Here is a 19,251-nt window from a genome sequence, read left to right on the forward strand (position 1 = left end):
GACGTCCTGGTGGCCTGGCGGTTAGGAACTGTACCAGAATGGAGCCGCAGCAGCCCCAGCTTGATTCTGTTGCATATTGTTCACTTCTCTCTCTACCCATGTGACCTGCCTGCATCTCCAAAGGGAAAAATAATGCATATAATACATTTGCATTGGTTTGTTTGTGTTATTGTGGGACTTTGGGAAACCAAACGTGAAACTGGGAGAGTGCTGCCCGCCATATAAGTTACTGTAGGTTATACAAACTGACTACTTCCTTTTCTTTTGCCTTATGTTTTGATAACACTTTGAATGTCCTTGTTGTTGATATGTGCTATACAAATAAACTTGTCTTGCCTTGCCTATGGATAAGGATATTTTATGTATATATACATATATATATATATATATATATATATATATATATATATATTCATGTGTGTATGTATGTATGTGTGTATATGTTGCAGTCTCATCGTGTACAAACCCACAATGCTTACTTTGACAGGTCTAGTGATATGATGTAGTAAAAGCCAACTGACGCAATCTGCCAGGGTCTAACTGGCCATGCATAGCCCAGTCTCAGATCAAACAAGGACATGTTTATAGTGATTGCATGATAATTAAACAAAGCAGAAATGATGTTAAGTGCAATATTTTTGCACAGCAAGTTCAATATGAAACATTACATTTTAATTGGCCTTTCTCAGAAAAAATATTCTAAACTTTTACTTTTGTGGGCTCATTTTAGACTCCATCCGTAAACAGTTATGTTGTCTTTAAATAGATAATTACTATAATAAGGTTTTGGCCATTTTCTTCCTGTTTTGGCTCTATTAAAATAGACTCTTTGTTGACAGGGTGGACGTCAATATCAATGATTTCTTGACAAGTTGCTGCATTAAGTGACATCTCTCTCTTTCTCTCTCTTTCTCTCTGTCTCTCCAAAATGTTGTTTTTGAACAAAACCCTAATTTCAAGATGCATGTATTAAAAGATGATGTAAAACATGAAGAACTGAATGTCTGAAATGATCCGAGGCGTCACTCTGAACAAACGAAAGAGACATGATGAGAAGATTGATATCACTCCCTCTCTCTTTAGCTTAGCATAAAGGCTGGAGAGAAGGGGAAAGGCCTGACTTTTCTTTCAATTAGCATGTTATATCTTGTTTGTTTAATTCGTACTAAAACCAAAATGGAAAAAAAGACCCATGAGGTTGCCAGGCAACCAGCAGAGACTTCAGAAAGATACTGATTCTGGCCAAGGAATAGTCTGACCCCTTGTAAAACCATAGCGGAATGTTGAACCCCAACAGCAGCTTGGAATTGTAACATTCTGACTATCAGCCAGTATTGTGTTTACCAGGCTTTTGTTCCTTTCAGCGAATCCTTTGAACCAAAGTTGCTTCCATCGAGAAGTGATGGGCCGTTTCTCTCTGTGCAGAGCTGAAATTACTCTGCTTGAGAAGCTTTTATACGTTGGTCTCCGGAGACACTGGAGAAACTGCAAATGATGCACGCTTTGTATCATTCATGAAGCTGTTGTGAATGATAATGTAATCATTGCTTTGCTTTGCACACGATGCTGCGTGTGGCCACAAATACCAGCTCTCATATAGAGAAATAATCTTGATGAGTTTAATTCCCTCTGTGCAAACCTACATAATGAGGTGTAGAACTGTCATGTTAATAGCGCAGAACAGATTTCCCCCTCAAACTATTTGTTGCTTTGTTGGTAGCAGTTTAGAAGAGTGACGGATGAGGATCCATCTTTGAGCCACAATTACAAATCAGATTCCGGGAGCCAAACTCAACGTAAAGTACTGAGCGTGTGGATTGATTGTTATGTTTAACATGGGGAGTGTCTCTGGCTGTTAGTTACAGCTCCCTCAAGGGTGTGCGAGCAGTGTTTTCCTTCCCTGGCAAGATGCTTCTTATTCATCACATACGTCATTTTTATTACAAAGTGCAGAAAGTCTAAGGTGCAGAGCAAGCAACAATCTTTGATGCATATAACACAAGAAGACTCGCAGTACATCAGACATGGAGGTCACACGTCGGTGAAACATTTACAACCAGTAAGGGAAGCAGCTCTAGAGACGTCCTGCAAACTGAAACTACCGCCGCACCGCCCCAGCGTACTACAGTGCACGTCTAAAAGAAACGGAGTGTGGACCAGTCAATTTCATTCCACTCAGGTTCAAGCTCCCCTCAGCAACCCGCTTGCTTTGATTCTTGCTAAGTGGTTTCCCATTGTGGACACTGAAATCCAAGGCTGCAGTGTGTCTGCAGGGATCACGCTAGCACAATTTTGAAGGTCAGAATTTAAACTCTCGACACCCATTTGGGCGACCATAAAATCGGAAGGTGCTGTGTGCAGGGACATGCTGTGGTATTAAAGCCAGGTGGAGATGTATCGCCGCCATTTTCTTGATGATGTGATGTAGATTGAAGCAATAGCTCACGACAGGCCATGGTACATTGTGTTCCTTTAATATTTCTGGAGCATTTTTATGCCTTATCAGACAGTGGACAGCTGATGAATTGAGGGGAGGGAGACTATGGGAATGACATGACATGGTAGAATAGTGCTGTCAAGAAAATGAATGAAAAATTACTCTAGTAAGTTTAGTATGACCAGGTCTGCCCTGTTTCTAGGAAGTCTAGGTAATGGCTATAGCCTCTGACATAAACAAAAGAATGTACATTACCGTAGCTGTATGCGTCCGCTGTTGGGGTTATTAAGTGTGACAAACCCATCTGTCGACACTTCCTGTTCGTGCCATACTGCTGCATCCACGCTGAAGTTTGGAAAGACTCACTGCAGCAATTAGCACTACTTTGTGTTGATCATTGTTTTGCAGGTTCATTTAACTACTTTTATTGTCTCCAATCCTTTTTTATTTCCTGCTGCTGCCATGCTACAGCGTACATATATGATGGAACGCAAGTAGAATCAGCACAATTATCCCAGGAAGTAAAATCAAACACTGCTGAACTTCAGCTTAAAGTAGCCTTAATGTTGTTAATAAGTTGAATTTGGATGGTGGCACGTACAAGCTCAGGAAAGCGGGTAACTCAACGGATCCATTGCAATAGACGCTAATGAAAATAAATCAGATGTCACCACAACTTTGTGAGCCGAGTCGGCCCGGCTGGGACTGAATCCTGTTGGACCTGATCCTTTCTCTGCTCTACCTGCCTTCTGATCAATAGAGGACACGCACACCAATGACACTTTTTAAGTTTGTGTTGTAAACATCCACAGTAGCAGAGGATAAATCAGACCTTCTTTTCTCGCATACCAGAGAGGCAAATAAACTGAATTAACATAACTGTCAGAGAGTAGAAAGGCATGTTTGAATATGATCCCGTCTGTGCTCACACAAACCGGTTATTTAAGGAAGTGAAAGTTCATATGTGCTTTAGAATATCAACATTAAATGTGCTCTGCTTGTCAGAGGGTAGGCTTAGTTCTCTTCTTCTTGTGTTCTCTAAGAAGAAATTCATTTTCTCTACTTTGGACAATGTTCTGGGTTCATTTCATCCCCCGAATGATAACAGGTTTACAGCATCAGAAATAACACCCAGGGGAAATCAGGGCGCTCCGCCGGCCATCGGAGAGAAACTGAATGCGTGCGGGATTATTCTGATCCACTTCCCGCTGAAATGATGAGCGCCTTGAGTGGGGGATCGCTGCCAATCAAAGCCATGCACATCAAAGCTCCGCGCTCCCGTCTAATTGGTCGACAAAGAGAAGAGGGGGTATGCGTGATTTTTTTTTCTATCACGCTCACAAATGGACATCCTATCCGGCGCCGGCACTGCCTGTACACCACCAATTACCTTAGGCCGTGTGTTGTCAGTGGGACTCCCAGTGATGAAACATGTGGGTTGGCCTCTACTTGTAATGTTGCTGAGTTGTCATAATTGATCTCCCTGGGTTCACTACTGACGACTCTACAACACTTTTAATGAGGCAGGGGGAGACGGGTTTGAATCACACCTTTAAAATAGACGTTCCAGTCCAATTACTCCCCCATTTATCACTGTGACATTTTATCTGGGATCCTATATGGGTGAGAAATCCCTTTCCAAACGCCTCACATGACAAGGGGTGGCTGCTTCGTCCTGCGTCCCCTCCTCGCATTGGTGCAGAAGGGCGCTCTTGTTCTGGATAGAGAGCGGAGGCCTCACACTATGAGCACATCAAAGAAGCCTCCGACAATCCATTTGGTTTCTCCAGAGCCAAGTGAATAGACGGACGGAGACACAACAAGGTTGTGGACGACAGAGAAAAGATGTTCTTGTGTAGACGTGGAGAAGAACTTTGACCTGATTTGCTCATCTTTATTGAAAGACCGGAGCGATGGTTTCACTTTTTTGGACCATTTGTAGAATGATGTAATAGGATGAAAAACACTGCCGCCAGCCAATTTTTCAATTATCTTTGGCGGTCATCAGATTTCTGCTGCTTCCTTGTTTTCCTTGTTCTATGAACAGCAGGTCACCTGGTGTGATCCCTGCCATTCAAAGCTTCCCAGCTCCCTATATCTACTGGAATTAACATGTCAAAGGTATCAGTGTCAGTTTACTAGTCATACAGAGTACGACTCAGCATGCAAAAACGGTTGTTTGTCTTCTCTGGCTTCGTGATGTCATGAGGGATAGCTGAGGCTGGGCTTGGAGACTATATTTTATTGGTAGTGTAGGCCTGCATTGAAAACTACATGTGGGATTTGACAGATGTAAGCATTTACAAAAACACAAAGCATTACTACAACACTTTGCTGCCATGACACAGTCCGTGCTGCCAAAGCGGTGCTGAATCCCATCGCCGAGTCTTTTTTTATATAATGGGGAGTATGTAATGTACAATGTATCTATGTTCTGGGGGCACGCATAATGCACACACTGCGGAAATGCATTTCCCCTTTGGGGACATTAAGAATCTATTGAGTTGCGTTATGGGTAATGTAGGATGCAAGGTTTTGGAGCTTGACTCACATAAGGGACAAAAGGTCAGCACATCTTAGGCTCTGATGCATCAATTGTTGTTGACTATTTTTATAATTTGATTTCCCTAAAATGACTAAAGCAATTACCGCTCGCCACCTAGAGTATATGGATCTGATAAAAGTGATTTAACGGAAAAGCCTGGCATGATGAAAGGACCAAAACCAGTAATTCATTGTCTCTCAAAACAATATAAATCTTTAAAAATAGGTCACAAATATATGCATTTATTTTTTTCTCAGTAATTTACTCAAACAGCTGAGAATCGTAGTTTTTAGCAAATGTTACTCAACCAGTAAAATAGTGCATTTGTTGGGGATTATTTTCAGCTGCAGATTAATACAGGTTTTGTGCTGTATTAGTATTATAGTATTTTCAGGCAACAGGATGGTTTATGTTGGATCAATTCATAATAATCCAGTGTGTGTGTTCATAGTCATGAAGGAACATCCAGTGCAACAGTGTGTGGCTCGCTGACATGTTTTTAATAGTTTGTGAACAGTGGAGCTTTGTGGCACAGGGGAATAATAGACATCAAACACAGAAAACACTTGTTGGTCTTTTCATGGTGTGTGTTGGCAATAATAACAATACAGAGTGTCACCATCTTTATTCTTCGCACTACCAAAATCAATGAAAGAGTATATCTCAATTTGTATTAACAACGCTGCTCACACAGGATCAAGGAAGTCTGTCAGCCGATATGCTAATTATGTTTCTCAACCAACCAAGTTACGGCAACAGCTTTGGAAACTGCCGTTCACACGTTGCGTTTTAAAAACGCGTGGAAAATGCCAACCAATGCAGCTTTCATCGTTTTATTGAAATAAGTTGCTTGGGAAGTTGAAACCCTGTTGTACCTGCGGGAACTAAGCAACCGAGCGCTGCGGTGATGACGATGAAGTCACGGTAATTTAGCAGTAAGCCTCTCTGACTAAACTAAACGAATGCTTGCATGCCGCCTTCCGCGCGCTTGCATCAATGGATTTGAGGAACGCAAAAAAAAAAACCTTGGCATGTGAACGACCTTTAAGTGGTGTCGTGCTGACATTTGAGTTGTAATGAAGTTGGGGTTAGCACTAATTGCATGAAGACAGAAGCAGGTTGTGAGGGTTTCAACCTATAGCGATAAACTCCATTGGTATACTTGAGAAGTTAGAGCAATGGGCATGAAAACAGACAAGATAAAACCAGCTGTAGATTTAGTTTGAGTGTGCTCACCTCTAGCTCCTTCTGTTGGTACGGTCATCTCCCAGACACAGATCACGAGCACCATTACAAGTAGAGCCCGTTTACTTCCAATCTGCGTGTATCGCTCACTCATCCTGGGAAAAAGAAAAGAGAAACCGTGAGAAGGTAATTCATTACAGCATTCCTACCTTTAGAACCGCATTATATGTACAAGGACTATATTTAACTAGAAGAGGGTGCTGCTCTACTGGGTCTGTTTCACAATAGCTTGCCCCGTCTGAATGCATATTGGCTTTTATCAAGATAGAGAGACAAGCTTTTATCCTCCCTCTTGCTTCTCAACACAAAGTGCAGCTGTAAATGTGCCCTAGATCACCCTTTCCGAATCCTCCCTTTCTTCCCCTGCACCTCCTCCCCTCTCGACCTGCAACACAAGGCTCTTACAGCGGGAACATGAACAGAAGGTGAAGACCCTCCGCCGCCCCCAACAGGCTTCAAATAAGCCTCTCAGCGGAGTGGTAGAGAGCGAGCAGGCCGCAGCAGCTAATCCAGCCCTCCACAGTGCCCTTTTCCTCTACACTCCCTCTCCCTAATGAAGTGGCGAAGCCGAGGCCACACTCGCCATCTGGCACGGCGCGTTATCATTGACAGACAACGATCAGATTTCAAACGAAGGATGCAGGAGCGGTGCGGTAATTACTGGAAGAGGCGCGGTGTCGTATGGCGCGAGCGGACAAAGTTACAAGCTGCGTTTACGCCTTATTTACCGCCTCTTATCTGCCCGCCTCATTGACGTATAGATCGGCTAAACCTCGTTGGGGCTCTCAGATTATTTGTGTAATTAAGTTTATTTTGGCAAGCCGAGCGTGACCTTTTGCCCAGAATTTCCCAGAGCCACACAGGAATTAGAATCATTAGTGATGTGTCAACACGGCGCAGACAGGACTAACATGTCTAAGATTAGAAATATTAAACACAAAAGAAACAATTTCTCATACTGAATGTATGCACATTTAAAAACATCTTGCAAACAATTTGTACTGTTGTCTTGTAGCTTTTCTGAAATGATGTGAGAAAACAGCTGGGGGCCAGATGTATAAACCATACGCATAAACCTTTATTCCACACATAGGAACTTTTTTCCAATTTCACTGATATTATTACTTTGTAAAATGTCAATATAATGCGCATTTATATATATATTTTTAATGATTGCGCGTTTACATTTGAGGCATTATCTCCTTAATGATCGGTCATTATTTTTAACCTGAATTGTGAAACGCTTTTTAAAGTTTCAACATGAGCACTGCGAGTAAATCCATGTGACGTTTAATAATAATAATTATTGACCACGGTGATGAATTAGCGGTATGGATGCTACAAGTAGCCACAGCCGTGCGTAATGACAGCTGCTCTGGTGCTGTTGGAGTGCTGGAGCAAGCACAAGTATCCATATGGCAAACTGATGTTTAAGGGCTTTTCTACTTCTATTTCTGGCAAAATGTGGGAGTGTAAATGAGGCTCGTGCATATGCGTCCAGCTCCACTGTGATTGAGATTTATAGAAGAGAATCAGGTGTTTGTGCGAGCTTTACAAATCGCCTGAAAAGAATGTGTATGCATATATATCTGTCTCTGTGCATACACACAGTTTTAGTCGTGAAAACTTGGCCAAAGGTGAAGAAAGACATGGTTTTTGCCAGACTGGCTTGTGTTTCTGAATCATTTTAAATGTCTCTTTACTAATGTCTACTAACTTTAAAGAAAAGGTCAACATTTAGGGGAATCCTGGACCAAGCCTGGCCAAATTAGAGCCTCCAACTTTCCGTTAGCGATACACCGATCTGACTTTTTGAGTCAGGATATCAATACCTGTGCTTTGAGTACTGGCCGATACCGACTATTCTTAATTAATACGCTGTATGCCTCACTGTGTGGAACAGACTGGGATCATTATTTTATGTGAAAGACAACATCAGGCTTGACTTAAACATCGCTTTACTAACGATGTAAAACAAAATTTCAAATGAAAACAATTCAAATGTCAACCTTTTGAAATAAATAAATTAAACAGGAATTCAAATTCCAGTATGTATGTATATACTGTATACACAGAGAGTTCAATTGAATAGATGGGCTCTATTTTCACCGATACCAGCTCCAGCTGTTTGAGTCAGTGCATCCATATTATAAAAATAGTTCAAATTAGCTCCAACAGCAAAATGCTGCTAGTACAGTTATGCGTTGTAACACATTATAACACTCACATATACTTTTAGTATATGTCCAAAATGCTCGCTGGGCATGCTGAAAATACATGATCATGTCATTTAGCCACTTATCCACCGCAGCAAGGAAAATACACCCAAACCAAAGAACTCCACTGATCTTTCACACTTTCATTGTGGAATTTTCCATCACCAACATGATGTAAATCTCCACAGAAGCCATGATTGCCAGTTTCAGGACACTTAGCAGTGGAATTCAAAGGCAGCTGGAGAGACACGTGGAAGGAGAGTCACTCAAATGTTGACAGCGATAGCCCTCGTAATGGTGAGGTTCATGTATCTGCTCAATTGGACCTCAAATTGTACACTTAAGTGCTCGTATTACAGCAGCGGCTGCTAATGTTCACCTCCATGGCGACAGATTTATAGCCGTTGGTTAGCCGAAGAATTGGAGGCCAGGTTGAAACGGTGGCCAGTCGATGTTGCTATGCAATTCAGTGTGTGTGTGTGTGGGGGGGGGGGGGGGGGGGGCACTGGTGACAGAGTGCAGGGCAGAGCACTACAGCGTCATTTGTCGGGTGCCGTCTAAGGGTGCAATTCTGTAAATGACATCTCATTGTCCCTGAATGTGAGGTGTTGTCATTGGTGCGGCAGAGCGAGTCGCTGAGGATTTGTTACAGTTTGAGGCCATTTTACATCTCGACCTTGAATCGGAGAGCTTAAGCATCTTTGGAGAAACACTGCAATTTATTTTTCTTATAAGAAAACGTGATCCAGCCAGTATACAGTTCACAGAGGTCTAGTAGCTCTTTTCTGCTGCACAGGAGGTAATGCATTTTACATTTACATTTCTCAAAACTGTTACAACTGTATGATTTATATTCTAAAAAATAAGTCATGCAACAGTTTTTTCGATCTGCCATTTCTGTTCTTGTGGTTTGGTTGGAGAGCCTTAAAGTAAATCATGACTTTAAGAAAGCCAACTTGGACCACCTACAGCAACTATAAAGCTTCACTAATTCATGTTTTATATAATTAGTGGATCAGATGACTATTGAGCAGCTATAGAGACATTTCTCACAGGAGTTGGCGAGGCCCGGACCAAAGCTCAGAGGGAAGTGAATATTGGAGTTTGCCTGGTTGCCAGAAACACGACACCGAATGAATGCCAATGTTGCTCCGTGTCTGCTGGATGTGTAATAAGGTCATTATTTTCTAACATGATCTGCATAACGACTTTAGTGATAATATGTCAGACAAAAACAAACCACTTTTTTTTTATCAATTAATACCACTTAGATTAATGTGTGGATATATTAGTGTGGATATAATGACAAAGTGTGTAAAGGTGTGAGCTCATTCAATGGCATTCCTCTACTTTAATGTAGCCTTTAAAACCAGGAGAGAGAGAAAACAGTTTACCGTATTACAATATCCAAAAATCTGAGACGCTATTTAGTCTCATATCACAATATCAATATAATACATGATGTTAAATTATTCCTTTAAGCATGACCAGCTGTAGCATAAAGGACTTTACTTTGAATCTTCCCTGGAATTCCATTCGGCCAGAACAATAAAGACACGTGTCTTATGGTAATGATTACTTTGGTGAAGTATTATTACAGGTTTCATTTGTTTGTGATACACGTTTGAAGAGTGGAGTTTTTATTGCAACTTGGTTTTAACAAGGATTCAGATGGGTGTTTTTTTAAGAGAGCAAACCCTGACTCAGAAACTGTCTGCAGCGGTCGGAAGTTTTAATTGTTCATTTTAGTCTGACAGGACTTCATGTATAATGTATACCCTTTGTGACAGAATAGGCCCTAAAGTGAAACGCATAATATATGCAGATGATTGCCATAAGCTTGAAACATGAGCTGCACGTTGAAGTTAGGAGGATATCAGATGAAAAAACAAATACTAATAAACGGAAGCCTAAATGAAATGTGTAATTATCATCTGATTGTCTGCAGCGCTTTGTGTCTCCTCTTGGCAGCAGAGACAGAACGTCTTTTCCTATCTATAGTATATTGCGCTGCTGCACTTGAGGACACTTTCAAATGCAAATGAACACCTTTTAAGTGAGGAGTAATATTCTTTTTCGCCGGTGCCACCTCGGTAGTTCTCCTGGATTTGCGTGCTGAAATTCATCCAGAGATTGGACTTTTATCCCTTTGTTATGAGACTGCTCTGTTGTCTCTGTTGGGTGGGTAAGCCGGCGGTGTAGATCTTCGGATTTCCTTTCAAGAGTACAAAGTGAATTTGCTTAAAACTGAATGAAGCAAGAAATCCCCATCTCTGACGGAAAACTGTTGATCGTCTGAGTCGTTCCGTCCTGCCCTCCTACTCCCACTCCTCTCTGTGCAACAAATTGAATGGCAGCAGACCAACGAGGCTGCTTTAAAAAGACTCCACTCGATGATTGACCTTGGTGAGCCGACACGCTGACTGAGGAGCTCGCGCTACTAAAAGACTCACTCACAAAGATGAAAACACCTGACCTAACAGGCGCTGCAAATTCCCACCTCAACCAAAGCAAAAGAAATAGCTGCATTTTTATTCTGCAGTGATCGCTGATGAACTGTAGCAGTAATGTCACTGCACTGCAACCACCTCATTACACCCGTTAAAAAATGAATTATGAACAGAGCACATCAGATTTCCTTTCTTATGAGTTTCTTATAAGGCAATTAAATTAATTTTCTTTAAACGTTTCATCTATTAGAGTACAGTTACAGTATAATAACAAGTTAACACTAATAGACAGTTCCAGTTGTGGCTGAAGTTGGGTTTTTTTTAACTGCTGAAAAGAAAAAGAAATGAATGGAAAAGTTTTGACAGGGCAAAGTGCAGCGCTGCCCAGGAGTCTACTTTCACTTTATTGCTGTCGATGGAGAAATAATAACATATTGTTTACTGTTGCCTTGAGACACTGTGAACAACCCCTGAATCTTGAGACTTTGCCCAATATATTTTTTCCTCTTGTAACGACAGAGAGACTGAACAATACATCAAAAAAGTGTTGGGTTATGTTCCCTTCTGTTTTGTTCCCTTCTTCTTATGCTGGCAGCCATATTGGGGCTCTGAACAGCTCATTGGCATGCTACCTAATATATTGAAATTGTCCCAGCTACACACTTGAATGTGAAGAATTCATCTATATCAGGGCCAGTGTGTAAGATTTATATATTGGCTTTTTTCTTTTGATACCATCAACTTGCCAAGGCCTGCAGATGAAAATGATCCTGCATGGCTAAATCTGGCGTATTTACATGATGTGTCATGTTAATTAATTCTCATTGACCCTTCTTGAATACGATAAACATAAATGTAATAATAATTTTCATAACTATGTTTTCATAAGTGTAAAATCTCCTGAAACTTAGAATTGTTGTTTTGTTAGTTCATATCTAGGAGCAGGTCTTCTTCACGGAGTCCGCCATGTTGCACCACTATGTTTCTACGGCAGCCCTGAACGGACAAACCACACACTGGCTGTAGAGGAGCCAATTTCAAATTAGAAAACTTCACAAATATCAAGTGCAATGTGTATTTTGCCCCTGAATTATAGAGTAGTAAGTAGTATTCCAATTCTGTATTTCACTCTGGGACTAAAGCATCAACATCACACAAAAGAATATGATTTTTTTATATAATTGATGGCAATGTTTGGAGTAATTAGTCGTCAAGGTCAGCGTTGGCATGTGAACATCAGGCTATTTGTCGTACTGCTAAATCAGCGTCTTGGTCCGGTAGCTCACATTTAGCTCAGGATGCCACGTTACTTTACTTTTCATCAAACTATAACTCCGGTTGTTTAGGTGTAGAGACACAGATGGCGACTTTACTTTAATACTGTGACCTACATTCTGGAATAAAGTTACTTTACATTGCTGAGCAGTTAATGTACAGCACAGATGCACTAGAAACCAACACTCTGTTTCAGTTGTCAGATAGAATTAACTAATGATCATTTCTACACTGATTTTCACTGACAGAGTCTTGGCTGGTGGCAGATTCTGATGTCTCTACAAATTCTGTTTGTATGCACAGGCAGGTGAGCGCTTAACAAATATTTAGACTGACTACAGCGTTCTGTTTGACAAGAGCTGAAGCCAGAACACTGGCACCAACAGACCCAACATGAAAAGATATTTCACTAAACCTTCTGTAGCGGAGGTTTCTCATTGGAACTTCAACCTGAATCACGTTCAACGTATACCAAACCTCTGCAGTTTGTACACATCAATAGGGAAAGATAAGCAAGTATCTTCTACTGTCATGCTTTAGAACCGTGTGAAGAGGAAGGTTGAACATAAAGTGGTGTTTGATTTGGTGAATGCTGAACACTGCAGTAAAATCGAGTGCCGCAAGTAACTCCCGATTCTGACCTCTTTTCTCATTTGTCCCATTTGTGTCACTTATTTTCCTACTTTGATGGGCTCACACAAGCCGACGATGCTTTTCATTAGCGAGTAAAAGACTCCGTCGCCCTTGGCCTATTAATAGTAAATGTTTGCAAAGGAGGAAAAACAAAACTGGGAATTCATCCTTCACCTGCTTCCCGCACAATGAGGGTGAATTTTTAAGGTGGCTGGTAACTGAAATGCCAGTCATTTCTGCAGTATGCAAACCTTGTATTATACATTTTAAAAGGTAATATGTCATGTGCAATTGTTTTTCAAAGAGGCAATAATTGACGGTCAAGGGATTGACTCATCCGGACATAAAAGTCCAGGCATTCATGCATGTTGTGGTATAAAAGAAAGAATACTAAGTAAAAAAGTATTTTAATGTGAATAACACTCTACATAAGTAAAGGGTGTTTTAGTTCACTTTTTGAATGAATGCCTGGAATTTATGCTCTAACCACAACCTCATTTGGAGGACTTTATTAGCCAGAAACACTGCAGTAACATCAATGAATTAAATGTCATCTTCTCGGTGTGTGGTGGGTGAAGGTGATGAAGTTCAGCGACCGCTGCAGAGCTCAGTGCGTTGTTCTGAATTGTTTTCAGAAGAATAATCCTGTTGTTCAAACACAAAAAGGGACAAATCGGAAGTTAAAGATCCCCTCCAGACATGTTTGTACATGGCAGATGCAGTGCAGAGTGTCGGATTACAACACACACATAGGAAGAGTGACTTCATACTGTGCTCAGGTAGACGTTACTCCTCTATATCTTTTACATAGCTAATAGTTGTTTGCTGTTTTATCAATGCTATGAATATCATACAAAGAACTTTTAAGGCTTTTAACACTGGTGTATTTTTCCACAAATATTTTGCCTGTAAAGCAGCTTTGGTAGTCAACCATAATGTGTTTGACTTAAAGTGTAAGATTCAATTTTCGGTTCCCCACAATTGTAGGAATACGCTCCCTTGAAAGTCACGAGGCGTGCGTGTAATCCACAGTATCACAGAGATTGCAGGGCGGGTGGAGGGAGTGTTGCTAAACCGTAGAAAAAAGCTGGACTTTTCCTCTCCGACTCTGTAGCCGGATTCGATACAGGGATTACCCCCTCTTTCCCCTTCCCCTCCGTCTCTATCTCGCTCTTCACTTGGACCGTGACAGAGGCTGTCACCTCGGACGGCTGCGGGGAGCCGATTGCTCCGTCGCAGAGCAAACATCGCTCATTCGCCAAAACACAGCCATTCCCTTCAGACAGCCGAGGGAGGGAAGCTCTCAACCCCGTCACGCCAAAACAAGGGAGTTTGCTCGCTCTTTGTCACGCGCTCCACGCAGCAAATCCTGCTCAGTTCACTTCATAAACAGGACAAGACAGCTGTCAGGGCAGTATTGATGTACGAACTTAGGACTATAAAAGGAGCACCGCCTTAGCACCTTGTCCCGACGACTCGCTAATCAAATCATTATACAGCAGCCTGCAGCGACACCGTGATTCTCCGCCGTTGTGATTCCCAATCCAAATTCCGCCATCATGAGAGGCTCCTCGAGCCTTCATGCTCGCTTCTGATTTGCTGCTCACATCTGATTTATTTTTGGATGACTGTTTCTATCAATTCTAGGATGTAATCCATATCACAAACCAAGGAGCTGGCAGCTCCGTGAAATATCTACATGCAATAAATGTTTCTTCGTTTCACTCACTGGTCTCTAAAAGATCTCAGTCGGGCGTTTTTCATGAGTCTTTCCAAATCCCCCCCTCCAATCAAGCTTTACATGTCCTCCATGCCAATGTTTCTCAGAAAGGTTGACTTTGTGAGATCTACTTTGAATTTCAGCGAGCAAAAATCATCTGATTTCATCTGGTTCTGATCAAAACCGATCAAAAAGTGACGGCGCACAGCTTTTTTTTTTTTTGGCGCCCCAGCGAGGAAGGGCCTTGATTTCAAACTTGACCATAGAAGAAGCCGAGGCAGAGCAAATATCGGCGCTGTTACCCGACACTGACGCTGAGTGCCCTTTCTGAGAGTTAACCACCGAAGCGACCTTCCGTAACGACACGTCGAGATGCTATCTGAGAGGCCGGGCTCACCGAAACCGCAACAGCCAAATGGTCTCAACCTTAGTTTTCCTTTGATCAAAGTGTCGATGCATCACCGTCTCGTGATCCAGTGTGCTATTTCAGTCCGGCCCCCACCTTCCAATATTGCCTGGCACCATCAGCACGCAGCAGCATTCATACGGAGCACAGTGTACCTCTCTGAAACCTTTTTATAGTCGAGGTCTCATAACTCAACAGCCTACTGTTTGCCTCCCTGTAATTGCTCTCTTAGCTGAGGCTTTATGAATTATCAATGAGGCCAGTCTAAACATTTTAGTAAAAATAAGCACGTTTGTGTCTCGTTAGAGAGTGGAAAAACTGGAGAAATTTACTTTTTACTGCACTACATTTTGACAGCTATAGTTACTAATTACATTTCAGATTAAAAAATGTTCATACAATTATTCAATATCATATAAAAAGTCCAAATAAGCTCCTTCATAACCAAGTACAACAGTAAAATGCTGCTCATAAAACTTCACATCAGTGTTATCAGTTCAATAATATGATAAATAATAGTGCAGCACTCAGAGGACAGTTTTCAGATTTTTGATACTTTCAGTTTTGTTAATAATATTCAGTACTTAAGTACTTAGTTCAGTACTAGAGTAGTTTGACATCTTGGGAAATATACTTATTTACTTTCTTCCCCAGTGTTGGATGAAAAAATCATCCACTCTCATACACTACATAGCTACAGCCAGTTAGCTTAGCATATCACAACAGCTAGCCTGGCTCTGTCCAGAGCTAACAAAAGGCACCTACTGTCATCACAACGTGAGCTTTTTACACTCTGGGTTTTGGGATATTATTTGTTTTCTACAATGCGGTATTGATACTTCTACTCGCGTAAATTATCTGAATACAAAAGATAATTTAATATAAAACAATACAACTGATAAATTAATCAGTTGTGAGTAGTATTGTCCCATGATGGTCTAAATGTGAAATACTTTTCCACCTGAAGCATGGAAGGGGAAATACCACACCCTTGTCACCTTAACTAACAAAATAGAAACAAACGGTCCATAAGAGTATCAGGACAACAATCAATTGTCATACTTTTAGTACTAGTATTTTGTGATAATAATTTTATACTAAAGTCAAATTTTGTACAGTGTTTGTATATTGTGATTTTGATACGTTCATTACAGTAAAGGATTTGACTCAGTGTCAGTGTCATGGACTCTTATACTATACATATAAACCTAATGATATACTAACTTTGTTAAAAAAGATTAAAATCCCATGTCCCATGATGATCTTGATGAGTTTCAGAGGCTTGATTTCCACCTCAAACTTGTCTTCTTCCCCGACAAAATGGAAACAGATTGTGCGTAACAAAAAATGTGTTATTGGCCATAAACTTCAGTACTGATGTAAAAGTCAAAAACAAGTCCAATTTCATAATCCCAAACAGTTTTATGAAGGACATGAAGTCAAACTGTCAGAACGGCATCAAGGTCCAAAGTAGGTCGAATCACCAAGTGGCATTTTTGTCAGCTCTTTGAAAGGAATATATATTAGTGTCACATTGTGGTCTCAGTGCGTCCTCGTGGAGTCCGTCCTGTAACTGGAAGGACACGGGTCTGATCCCCGTGACAGCCCGGTGTCCTTGTGCGAGAATCCCTCTGTCGCTGTGCATCGCTGTAGATGAGCGCGTCAGCTCAATGACTGCGGGACAACATGGAGGAGAATAAATAAATGATGTATGAAAAATTATATTTATACCTGACAGCCAGTCAGGTGTGTGGGAGTCAGCAGGAAGTCCGATGTGATTTCAGCCTTGTGGGTCCCTGTTTCATGCCGTTGCAGTTTCTAAAGTGTTGTTTGATTCCAATCAAATGGCTGCAGTGCTTATCGTCTTTTCCCGTCTCGCTCAACACCTCAAAGAAAAATTATTATTAAAACATTTGTGGCAGTAACTGGAGTTGTTCCTCAAGATAAAAAAGGGGGGGATGACGGGACATGGCAACCTGAGTTGGAGCCTTTTTTTTTTTCGGCTGTCAATTATGTGAAAAGCCAGAGTTGATTCAAAGGCTTTTTGATTTCTACATGTATCAGAATATTAAATGCCATTCTTCTTTTGTCCCAGTTTGATAACAGAAGAGAAATTACATTCTGTATCAGAGAGCAGATAGAAGGACTGTGGTTTTCACATTAAACACAGTGCGTTTAGTTGTTTTATCTAAAGGTTTTATCTGTTATTTAAATATTTATATTTTCTTTAACATTATGGTTTAACCCCCCACCCCCCACCCCCATTTAGCATTGATGAGCACTGTGTAACTCGATTTACAACTGACCTTAATGTAGATGTAAGCATATACACATTGCTACATGTTTATAGCATTTTTCAATAATTAGAACATCTCTTTCGAATACATATTTTATATTGTCAGGGCTGTGTTTTCCGATATTGTCATTCATTATTTGTTTACACGACATCGTGCACTTGTCCCACTGGAGGACTTTGTAGTTGACAAATCAGCTTACAGCTACATCATAATGCATGTTACCCTTTATTTATTTATTTATTTAACACATAGCCATTAAGTGATATTTACACGGATTGACCCACAAACACAATATTATGTGTAAACCTTCCATAAGATAATATTTAACAATAATAACCTTTTGTATGCATTAGTTTATAGTACCAGTGACAAAAGGGTGGCCAAATAGAAAAAAACAACATTACCTGCCTTTACCTGCTATCTGCATACTATAAAAAATAAATAATAAAATACATACGTGAAGATACAAACCTCAGATCTATAAACCTTTTGGAAACCAATCTTGAGGGTTCAATTGAACACTTGAGCTCTATTGTTTTAATTCCACTTCGACCATACCTCCCCTATATTCTAAATGAGCCCCGCCCACTGAAAACCGTCAGACCAAAAAAAAAAAAAAAATTAGAGATGTACCGATCAATCGGCTGCCGATCAAAACCGGATTTGGTCTCATATTACCAAAAATGTTGCCGGTCGCATTTACACACGCTTTACATCGTCACACGGTAACGTCACAACCATACACACACACACACACACACATGTAGAAAATAGATTTCGAGGGCCTTTAATGTTCACTCAACTCAAAAACAATATTCTTGACATCACTGATTATGTCTCGGTGGCAAGAGTTTTGCCCCTGTCCAAAGAGAAAATGTACTTTTTGCCAGAACAAATGGCGAAATTAGTCGCGTTTAGGGGCCACTCCACAATGTGCCCGGAGTCATTTCCATACCCATAAACAACCCAAACACAATCAAAGTGCAGCTAAATCCTGACGGCAGCGTGGCGGGACTGATCACTGCTACTGTACCATAAACTGATATTCATTACAAATTCACAGCGGGGTGGACTTCTCTTTAAAAAAATAAAGAAGAAAAGCTATTTAAGAAATCACATGGGAGAACAGGAATACATTTATCATCATTATTAAACAAACCAGAGCCTGAGTCTGGTGCCTGCTCATGTCAAAGCGTAATGCTCTTTGGATACTTTCTCTCCCTCGGCCCCTTCTTGTCTTTCGTCCATGACACCTTAAAGCACACAGAGGAGCGTTTGGCAAGTTTTCTTCGCTCTGTGAAATAATAATAGGCTGCATTAGGAGTAAAATAAGGTGTGGTTTGTTTTTTTTAGTATGAACTGGTATGACAAAATCCTTGCTGTGTTTTTACAGAGAGTGGATTTTATATTAAGGTTCAACATGGAGCTGAAAGAAAGTGGAAACTAAATAAACAGCAACAGGGCCACAGAAGAGTGTCAATCAAAACATTGTGATATTCATGTGTGAAACATCTGTCACGGCTGCAGCCGCCGCGCTCTTTGTAAAGCTAAATAGGAGAATAAAGTGATCAGATGAGGAGAAGGTGAGAATTTGTGTCTGTGATGAAGACAGCAGAACACTAAGTGATATGGAAAGCAGTGATTGTGCATTCTCAAGTTGTCTCGCCATGTTTAAGAGCAATTTTCCTTATTTAGGTTTTTTTTTTTCTGTCTGTGCGATCGGAAACCCAGAAATTCCCACCTCGGATTAGTTGCAGCCAATAAGCGCGGGGGGAAACATGAATAGCGTCGGATCTCGCGTGCTTTGATGAGAAGAAAAGGTGAGGAGTGAGGCGTCGGGGCGCGGGGGAAATCTATTTTTAAGCCTCTAATGAAACTTTTCAATGCCGCACCGACGACAGGAGAGAAGTTGACAGGCGATTATGAAACTGTTTTAATTAGCTCCCAAGCTCTGGTATGTCTGTTAGCCAATGATGCCTCCCACCCAGGTTTTATGTCGAAGAGCTAAGAAAATGTGGATTCATTTA

At 41.0% G+C, this 19,251-nt stretch overlaps 1 protein-coding gene across 2 annotated transcripts in view; it reads right to left on the reverse strand.

The window, feature by feature from the left end:
- Positions 1-19,251, reverse strand: part of LOC137877059 (chemokine-like protein TAFA-2) — a 57,308-nt gene that overhangs the window by 18,920 nt on the left and 19,137 nt on the right. For both annotated transcript variants that reach the window (XM_068716741.1, XM_068716740.1), the window contains exon 2: positions 6,219-6,322. In XM_068716741.1, the coding sequence (XP_068572842.1) occupies positions 6,219-6,321 (103 nt within the window). In that variant the 5' untranslated portion in view covers position 6,322. The remainder of the gene's footprint in view (positions 1-6,218; positions 6,323-19,251) is intronic.

This window comes from Cebidichthys violaceus, unplaced genomic scaffold, assembly GCF_023349555.1.
Source record: "Cebidichthys violaceus isolate CVI_PGR_0920_01 unplaced genomic scaffold, fCebVio1.0.p SCAF_21, whole genome shotgun sequence".
In the NCBI taxonomy this organism is placed as follows: Eukaryota; Metazoa; Chordata; class Actinopteri; order Perciformes; family Stichaeidae; genus Cebidichthys; species Cebidichthys violaceus.